Source organism: Nicotiana attenuata, unplaced genomic scaffold (genome assembly GCF_001879085.1).
Source record: "Nicotiana attenuata strain UT unplaced genomic scaffold, NIATTr2, whole genome shotgun sequence".
NCBI classification, from domain to species: Eukaryota; Viridiplantae; Streptophyta; class Magnoliopsida; order Solanales; family Solanaceae; genus Nicotiana; species Nicotiana attenuata.
Window position 1 is genome coordinate 179018 of NW_017672466.1, and position 11053 is coordinate 190070.

General features: G+C 36.2%; 1 protein-coding gene across 1 annotated transcript; it reads left to right on the forward strand.

Moving 5' to 3' along the window:
• Positions 1–528: 528 nt before the first annotated feature.
• Positions 529–3361, forward strand: LOC109213320 (enoyl-[acyl-carrier-protein] reductase [NADH] 2, chloroplastic-like; the record flags this gene model as incomplete). Its single annotated transcript, XM_019377101.1, is given in 7 exon segments — positions 529–732; positions 1713–2025; positions 2127–2236; positions 2326–2381; positions 2465–2549; positions 2625–2672; positions 3287–3361. Coding segments are annotated over 6 exon segments (648 nt in total), but the record flags the coding sequence as incomplete, so codon positions are not given.
• Between the last annotated feature and the right edge of the window lie 7692 nt (positions 3362–11053).

The window sequence follows — 11053 nt, forward strand, 5'->3', positions numbered from 1 at the left end:
TATGGACAAAATCAAATAACTCCTTAAAAAGAGTGCATAATTTAAAAAATAGAAAATAATTTCGTTTTAACAAGAATTCTTAATATACACACGTGTATCGAATCTCCATATTTGGAAAGGGTTGAAAATGGTGATGAAATGGGGTGGGGGGATGGGAGAGGGATTTGGGAGAGAGACAGAGAAGAGAGGATTGAAATTGTGTATATTTTTGTATAGTCAAACTACTTTATAACAAGCACATTTTTTTTGATATATTTTGAATGTTATATTGAAATATTGTTATAAAAATGTATTTGTTCCGATATTTTTTGAATATTATAGTGAAGTATTGTTATAAAGAACATATTATAACATAATATAACATAAAAGATCAGTATTGAGAGAAACTTATCAGATAATTGATCCTTAAATTTTGGTTAGTATTTAGTTTGAAAACCACATTCAAATTTTAAATATATGCTATAAAATTTGTACTATACTATTTGTTTATATAAAAAATTTTGAAAAACTTAACCTACCGAGTAAAAATCTCTAATTTTTTCTGGAGCAGTGAAAGCCCAAGCCTCATTTAAGACGTAACATCCAAAGTCCCATCTGTTCACACTCTCTCCATTACTGCACTTTCAAAGCTCGCCAACGGCCATAGCTTTGTTTTCATCGACAGAGCACTATATATAAATCAATTTATTGTCAAGCATTATTAGTTCCTTATTCGTATTGTCTGAATCTGAGGTGAGTTTTTTTTCTTTGCATAAACATCTATGATTCAAATGCGGTTCGATCCTACATTGATCAAATGATATCTCATCATCTTTCGATTTTTTGAGTTTTTAGTTTGAAATTTGGTTTCATCTTCTATTTGATTAATTTATCGAGTTAAATTAGAATTGCATTTGCGTGTATGGGTTCTGATATATCACTCGCGTGCTACTTGAGCTATGTTTCTTTATTCTTTTTTTTTTTTAAAAAAAATTAAGTTGAGTCTGGCGTGTTAAAATTTTCATGAAACTCAACTTTTAACTTCAGATTAATTTTCCAACCAGTGTTTAGAAACTTTTATCAGTTTTTAGTACTAAAAATTTTCATCAGAACACTATGCAATTCTCTAGCATTATTATTTATCTCTTATATTTACTTTGTTCAAGAAATATTTTTCATTCACCACGGAAATACCGGAAAACATTTTGGAGGAGAATATATTCCATGGAAAGCATTTCAGTTTATACCAAGCACACATTTTTAAGCTTATGGTGCTTGATCATTATTATTTTTGAGCTTGATGGAGGTTGTTCATGCTATACGCGGATCCAATTCGGGATGCCATTGAACTTACTAACCATTTGAATTACTGGGTTCGAAATTTAATATTTGTACATGTTCAGTAGATTCTTTAACAGATATATAAGGTCTGCACTAAGTTGTTGGGTTCGAATGAACCCAGACCTTACCTTGTACATCCGCCCTTGCGTCATGCTAAAATTTCAAGTTCATTGTCGAGGCGTATACGTTGACTTTAAAAACTTGTGTTGTATGGAATCAATATCTAAGAAGTGCACAAGATACAACTATAAATTTTAAGTTTGACATGTACTTACTTACACATGTAAGTTTGACTGATTTAATTTCTCATATTGCCTGGATCATTAATGTCTTGTATATATTTTGTTGGTTCAAAAATATTTTGCTGTACTGACCATCTATGATTCCTTCAGATTCCTCTTCTGTTATTCTGGGCCACTGACTTGCTGGAAATGGCTGCAAACACAACTCCTGGATTGCAAATCCGAGCAACCGAACAATGCATTTCCGCATCTCGCAATATTTCAAATATGACCAGTATAAGTTTCAGTTTTGAAAGTAAAAGAAAATCTTTTACAGATTTTAGAGGTTCATCTTACATCTCGCTCAGCAAGCCAATCGATAGATCCAAATTGACTCCGATAAAATTTGAAAAGATGGCTACTAAAGCAATGTCTGGAGCAAGTGAACAAGTGCCAGTTTCAGGATTACCTATCGATTTGAGAGGTTGCTCTAAAGTGTCTGTAAATTCTCCTTTGATTTGAGGTTTTGTGCAGAAGTTTAGAGTTTTTGCTTGCAATAAGTGATTGCTATTTCTTATTATGCAGGTAAGAGGGCATTTATTGCTGGCATAGCAGATGATAATGGGTATGGGTGGGCAATAGCAAAGTCTCTTGCAGCTGCAGGGGCTGAGATTCTTGTTGGTACATGGGTCCCTGTACGTATATCTTTCACATGTTTGTAAAGTTACTACCATTACTTATAACGTGGCAAAGAGGTAGTCTTTCTAATTACTTTATATTACAGGCACTGAACATTTTCGAAACCAGTCTGCGGCGGGGGAAGTTTGATGATTCACGAGTGTAAGCATGAAAATATTCTATCTTTCCATGTACTGTCTTCTTTCCCACATTTTTCTGATAGATAATGTAATTTAATGTTTTAGGTTGCCAGATGGATCATTGATGGAAATTACAAAGGTTTACCCTCTGGATGCAGTTTTTGACAGTCCAGAAGATGTTCCTGAGGATGTAAGATAAACTATTCTCAGTTCCCTTCTCAACAAACTTATACAAGTCTAATCATACTTGGTGAAATTGGTGCAGGTCAAAACAAACAAGCGTTATGCTGGATCCTCAAAATGGACTGTCAAGGTATATCATGCTTTACATATGTCTTGCTGTTTCTCATATTTTCATCTGGATATATGCCTACATGCAATCATATGTATTTGTTGGTGCTTATATTAAAGGAAACTTATATATATATATATATATATATATATATATATATATATATATATCGGATATTGTTTGGCTCGTTTTAGTATATTCCATCATATCTGTGCAAATTGCTTATAGTTGGCATTCATATAATATGTCAAATCTTCTTCAACCCAGGCTCCCTAAGTTTATTTGGCCAGAAAAGTTTCAGTTATAGTTGATGCTGAAATTTGGTTACAAAAGACTTCATTATATCCTAAGTGTGTCATTGACTGAAATGTTTGTTTGGTTATCAGTAAGGACTTTGTAATATGCTATATGCATCATTGAAACTGAAACTTCTGTTTGGTTATCATTTAATTTAAGTACCATATTCTGCTCCTCTGGCATGTGATATCTCCAGTGTTTTCTCCGCTATCCTTTTAGTTGAATTATCTATCTTGCTCATAAAGTTGTAAAATAGTATTGTATATTTAGGGAATGCAGAGTTATGTCAGCACAGTTGATAAACTTGTTAAATAGCCGTGTTATTGCCACTATTGTAGGAAGTTGCTGAATGCGTTAAACAAGATTTTGGCACTATTGACATCCTTGTACATTCACTTGCAAATGGTCCGGAGGTACACTATTCCTTCGTCCTTTCATTGTTTAATTTCCCTTTACAGTTTTTACAGAGGCCTATTGATGGATCATATTTCACAGCGGAAGCAAACATAGCATCATAATCACGTGTAATCTAAACAATTAGCACACATGGAGATTTTCGGATTACCTCTTGAAGCATAAACACAACAACTCTATATCGTTCTCCAGTTCCTCAGTTGCAAACGCCTCAGCAGATTTCCACAGTCTTCTACTGTGTTACCCAAACAATATCCGAAATTAGAGAATTTTGGGTGGGCAAAATTCTAGTAGAAACCGTAGTGTATTCGTCTCAAAAACGTCCAGCCCTATATCCCTTATATATAGCTGCGTTTTTTAGGTCAAAACCGTTTTCAAAACCTGTTAGGTTTCCTTCTCCCACTAAGGAACAGTTTCCACTATTTCCTATTATTTAGGCACAGTAGGGACACAGAATTTAATTAACAAGACTTCCTATTATGATATTAATTTCGAAATTATGAAATTAATTTCCATCATAATAAATTACGAATTATTCCACTAAAAATTCGTAATTGCACTCCTTAGTTCAATTTCGAAATTCTTCCATAAAACCTTATTTAACTCCCCATGTTAAAATTCAGATACTAATCAATCAAGTTAAATTACTGACTATTTAATTTATTGATTACTTCCTTTATACTTACACTTAACTTATTTCATGTGTCGGATACAAAATCCACCGGCCGGGTTTACACATGAAAACTTATAAGCTTTCATAAAGGAGTATCATCAATTTCAAAACCGAGACATGGATTCTATCAACTAATTATTACTTCGCCAATGTATATCATTGTTATCCAATTTACCAGGCTGATTGACTCACGAAAGAATCTCGCCTTTTAATAAATCAAAACAACAAGTGACATACACAGCTAATAATAGTTATATCAGGATTAAGAGTATAAGTACATTAAATGGACTAGAGAAATTATTTTATAAAGTCAGTATAAAATACTTATCTCTACTTGATCCGTTCAATACATACAAAATGTATTAGCACAAGAAGGTTGAATTAGACCTATTCCCATAATCAAGATAAATTACATTTAATCTTGTGCTACAACCATTCCGATGATTTAATCTTCCGTGTATAAGCTAAACTCTATACACTAAATCATCTACTATGTAAGCAATGAAAAACACAAACCAATACATGATCTATTTAAAACGAAACTTTATGGAATTTAAACAAGTAAATAAATAATTGGCCTTCAGAACACTGCTGCAGATTCTGAAGGCCACTCTGGCCGCGGTCCTGGCGTAACCGCGGTAGGACCGCGGCAGAACACTGCTGCAGATTCTGAAGGCCACTTTGGCCGCGGTCCTGGCGTAACCGCGGTAGGACCGCGGCAGGACGCGTAAACTTCAGGGAACATGGCAGAGGAGCAACCTAGTAAATAAATGATTGTTTATAAAGACTACTATAACAATACGCATGGCTTATAGTATATTCTAACAATCTCCCACTTAGACTCATAACCATGCGTCTATAATTTTGACACCCATTGCTTCTACATGCTTATCAAAAGTCTTCTGTGGTAAGCTCTTAGTAAACGGATCCGCCAAGTTGTTCTCTGACGCAATCTTGGTGACCACTACATCCCCTCTCTGCACTATATCACGAATTAAATGATATTTACGCTCAATGTGCTTTGCCCTTTTATGGCTTCGTGGCTCCTTTGAATTTGCAACCGCACCACTATTATCACAATAAAGTGTAATTGGTGCTTGAATCGAGGGAACCATACCCAACTCTCTCAGGAAGTTACCGAGCCAAACTGCCTCAGAAGCTGCCACATATTCGGCTTCCATGGTGGAATCAGCAACACAAGTTTGCTTGATACTCCTCCAACTTATGGCTCCACCTCCAAGAGTGAACACATTACCTGAGGTAGACTTTCTAGAATCTCTGTCTGATTGGAAATCCGAATCAGTATACCCAATAGGTACAAGGTCATCCGAATGGTAGATCAACATGTAATCCCTAGTCCTTTTCAGGTACTTGATTATATGTTTAACCATCGTCCAATGCTCTTTCCCAGGATTAGACTGAAATATGCTAACAACGCCAACGGCAGAGCAGATATCAGGCCTAGTGCATAACATAGCATACATGAGGCTCCCCACAGCTGATGCATAAGGGACCGCCTTCATCTTTTCTATCTCTTCATCAGTCTTAGGAGACTGATCTTTAGATAGAGAAATTCCATGTCTGAAAGGAAGAAATCCTTTCTTGGAATCATGCATGCTAAACCTAGAGAGTATTGTATCAATATAAAGACTTTGGGACAAGCCCAATATCCTTTTCTTGCGATCTCGCAAGAGTTTGATCCCAAGGATATGAGCCGCTTCTCCCAAATCTTTCATATCAAAATGTGTGGACAACCACTGCTTAACTGAATTCAACATGCCCACATTATTTCCTATGAGCAGCATGTCATCTACATATAAGATCAAAAATACCACTTTGTTCCCATCTCATTTTTTGTATACACAAGACTCGTTGAGACACTGATCAAAACCAAATGTTTTAATCGCCTTGTCGAAACAAGTGTTCCATGCCCTAGATGCCTGTTTCAGTCCATAAATGGACCTTTTAAGTTTACACAACATGTGTTCCTTGCCACTTTCCACGAAACCGTCTGGTTGCATCATATAGATGCACTCATCAAGACTTCCATTAAGAAAGGCTGTCTTGACATCCATTTGCCAAATCTCATAATCATAATGAGCAGCAATGGATAAGAGAATCCTTATAGACTTAAGCATGGCTACCGGCGAGAAGGTTTCCTCATAATCGATCCCTTCTTTCTGAGTGAACCCTTTCGCTACAAGCCTTGCTTTAAAAGTTTGCACTTTTCCGTCTACACCTCTCTTTTTCTTATAGATCCACTTGCATCCAATGGGTTTAACCCCATCAGGTGGTTCTACAAGATCCCAGACTTGATTAGAGTACATTGACCCCATCTCTGATTTCATAGCGGCAACCCACTTATCGGCATCTTTATCATGTAGTGCTTGGTCGTAATTGACAGGTTCGGAAGTATGCTCCTCAGGGATCCTATCATATGATTCTCCCAAGAGCGTATAACGAACTGGCTGTCTTATTACTCTCCCACTACGACTACGCACTACATCACTTGCAACTACACCATTTTGATTCTGTGGTTGAACCACAATCTCATCAGGAACCTGAGTCTCCATGCTATCCAAAAGGATATCAACGACTTCTTCCTGTTGTGCAGTTTGCTCTACATAACTCCCACTACTTTGTGGTAGTATGACTTCGGGCACTTGTTCTTGCGGGACATTAAGTCTATTGACATTTCTCCCACTACTAAAATGCAATGGTATGTCAAATCCGACTTCGGGGTTTTGTATATGGTCGTTTTGTTTATCAGATGACTGAGTTTCCATTCCTTTGCTTAGTTCCTGTAAAACGATTTTACTTTTAGGAACATGATTTACCAAATAGTCCTCTTCAAGAAACTTGGCATTTGTGCTAACAATTACCTTCTTTTCTTGAGGACAATAAAATAAACCACCTTTCGTTCCTTTTGGATAGCCTACAAACACGCATACATCTGTTCTTGCCTCCAATTTATCCGTTTTCCCTTTTAGCACATGTGCCGGACAACCCCAAACTCGAATATGCCGCAAACTAGGCTTGCGCCCAGTCCACAATTCCGTAGGGGTCAAAGGTACTGACTTTGAAGGAACTAAATTCAGAATGTAATTTGCTGTTTCTAAGGCATGTCCCCAAAAAGACGCTGGCAAACTGGAATAACTCATCATTGATCTAACCATTTCCATAAGAGTCCTATTTCTCCTTTCAGCTACACCATTCTGTTGTGGTGTTCCAGGTGCAGACAATTGAGATGTTATCCCACATTCTGATAGATAACCAATGAATTCCGCAGAGAGGTATTCCCCACCACGATCAGATCGTAATGTTTTGATATGTTTATTAAGTCGTTTTTCAGTCTCAGCCTTAAATTCCTTGAATTTTTCAAAGCATTCAGACTTACGACGCAACAAATAGACATATCCATATTTTGAGTAATCATCAGTGAAAGTCACAAAATACTCAAAACCACCTCTTGCCTGGACGTTCATTGGACCACACAAATCAGAATGAATTAATTCTAATTTATCACTTGCTCGATTTCCTTTTGAGGGGAAATTTCGTTTTGTCATTTTTCCTTCTAAACAGGATTCACATGTTGGTAGTGCCTCCACTTTCAATGAACTTAAAGGTCCATCCTTGACCAACCTTGAAATTCTGTTTAGATTTATATGACCCAAACGCAAGTGCCATAAATATGTTTCACTCAATTCAGGAGAACGTTTTTTCTTATTTGGTAAATCAATATAATTCAGTTCTTTAGAGTGTAACGGTTTAGGTATAGAGTCAACTACAAAAAGACCATCAATCAATGTAGCCGAAGAGAGATAACGTTTATTATGAGTAATAACACATTTATCAATGTCATGACAATTAAAATCATAACCATCTCTCATAGCGCTAGAAACCGAAATTAAATTCCTTCTAACGGAAGGTACATATAATGTGTCTTTTAAAGCTAAAACTCTACCACTACCAAACGAAATACTAATATTTCCTAATGCTAAAGCTGGGGCTGCTGAACCGTCTGCTTGATAAACATTGATTTCTCCTCTACTTAGCCGCCGCGTTACCTGAAACCCCTGCAAATAAGTGCAGATATGATTAGTGGCTCCCGAATCTACACACCATGACATGGTAGAAACAGCCGCTAAAAATGTTTCAACGACAAGTAGATGTAAATCACCTGGTTTATTTTTCAGCTTGGCCAGATAAGTTGGACACTGCTTCTTATGATGCCCAGGCTGCTTGCAATGATAACACTTGCCCGTAGCCTTTTTCACACCAGCAGTCACGCCACCAACAGAGGGTTTTTGAGCCTTTTTCTTTTTCTGCCCGCCTCTCGGCTTAGAAGAAGAACCTGCCTCAAAATTCAACGCCACAGGAGGAGCTTGTGACTTGATAATAGTCTCTGCCGACTGCAGCTCATTCAGCAATTTCGCAAGGGACAAATCCATTTTGTTCATGTTATAATTCAGGCGAAACTGCTGAAAACTGTCAGGCAAAGTCTGCAGGATCATTTCAACCTGCGTGTCCTTATCAATGTTAGCTCCAAGGACCTCCAGTTCATTCAGAAGACTCATCATCTTCAGAACATGGTCCCTGACCGATGAACCTTCAACCATTTTGGTATTCAGAAGGGCTTTCATGGCAGTCTGCTTAGCCGCACGATTCTGATCTCCAAACATTTCTTTGAGATTTTCCAGAATGTCATAAGCAGACTCCATCGACTGATGCTGATGTTGCAGAACATTTGACATGGATGCCAAAATGTAACACCGCGCCATCTCATCAGCCTTAATCCATTTCTGGTAAGCCTTTTGTTCATCATCTGTGGCATCATCTCCAGGTTTTTCTGGACACACCTCATCGAGCACAAATTTGTACTCTTCAGCAAGTAGAACAATATCCAAATTTCGTTTCCAATCAACATAATTCGGACCCTCAAGTTTGTTTTGAGTAAGAATGGCAGTAAGGGGATTGAAAGCAGTCATTGTCAATCTGGGAGACATTAAATATTTAAATAGATCAAATCAGTTTGTATTATTGAATATTAAAATTCAAAACACACTATATATATACAATCTATGCACCTTGAACAACAAATTTCGATGGGAAAGAAGCTATTCTTGCAATATACATATATAATGACAGATTATCCACCCCATAAACTTAAACAGGTCATACTCAGATGGAGAGTAAACTGTTAATTTAAGCCAAGTGAATATCAACATTCAACATATATTAGTCCCATTGAACCAACATGCATACTCAGATGGAGAGTAAATACAAGTAATCAATGACTAGTATAATCTAGTGATTATTCATAATGTTTTTATCCGATATGGAAGAAGACCTACGTCAACGTGTAAAAATATTATATCACTAATTTTTAACCCCGGAGACCATGGGAATTGATCCCCACGATTACTGGAATTAAAAACAACCAAATTTTTTTTTTAGAATTTTTAAAAAAACAGCAAAAACACCATTTAAACGACCCCGAAAGCCCAAAAAACGGCTTACGTCATGAGCAAAGCTGATGAGTATTGCTCACTGGGCCGTTTCGCATGGACCTGCCAAGTTTCAGGTCAATCGGAGTCCGTCAACTAGTTGACCTCCGATTTTCTGCCCTAATTCGGCCAAAACTGTTTTTACGTTTTTCATGATTAAATTCAATTTCAGATTATTCTAACTCAACATCACCAATATTAAAAGGATATTTCAAGTTTTCAGAATAATCAATACAACCCATAACAGATAATCACGCCAAAACAGTGCAGGTTTTCAGAAAAAATAAACTTGTATGTAATTCAAAACTTGCATATAGAACATGATATTAATCCTTATGGTTTATCCTAATTATTTAATTAGACGTGAGTAGGCTCTGATACCAATTATTGGATCATATTTCACAGCGGAAGCAAACATAGCATCATAATCACGTGTAATCTAAACAATTAGCACACATGGAGATTTTCGGATTACCTCTTGAAGCATAAACACAACAACTCTATATCGTTCTCCAGTTCCTCAGTTGCAAACGCCTCAGCAGATTTCCACAGTCTTCTACTGTGTTACCCAAACAATATCCGAAATTAGAGAATTTTGGGTGGGCAAAATTCTAGTAGAAACCGTAGTGTATTCGTCTCAAAAACGTCCAGCCCTATATCCCTTATATATAGCTGCGTTTTTTAGGTCAAAACCGTTTTCAAAACCTGTTAGGTTTCCTTCTCCCACTAAGGAACAGTTTCCACTATTTCCTATTATTTAGGCACAGTAGGGACACTGAATTTAATTAACAAGACTTCCTATTATGATATTAATTTCGAAATTATGAAATTAATTTCCATCATAATAAATTACGAATTATTCCACTAAAAATTCGTAGTTGCACTCCTTAGTTCAATTTCGAAATTCTTCCATAAAACCTTATTTAACTCCCCATGTTAAAATTCAGATACTAATCAATCAAATTAAATTACTGACTATTTAATTTATTGATTACTTCCTTTATACTTACACTTAACTTATTTCATGTGTCGGATACAAAATCCACCGGCCGGGTTTACACATGAAAACTTATAAGCTTTCATAAAGGAGTATCATCAATCTCAAAACCGAGACATGGATTCTATCAACTAATTATTACTTCGCCAATGTATATCATTGTTATCCAATTTACCAGGCTTATTGACTCACGAAAGAATCTCGCCTTTTAATAAATCAAAACAACAAGTGACATACACAGCTAATAATAATTATATCAGGATTAAGAGTATAAGTACATTAAATGGACTAGAGAAATTATTTTATAAAGTCAGTATAAAATACTTATCTCTACTTGATCCGTTCAATACATACAAAATGTATTAGCACAAGAAGTTGGAATTAGACCTATTCCCATAATCAAGATAAATTACATTTAAATCTTGTGCTACAACCTCTTCCGATGATTTGTCCTAATTCCATCATTAGATTGTGTAACATTAACTTTATGTCTTACAAGACCGATGATTTAATC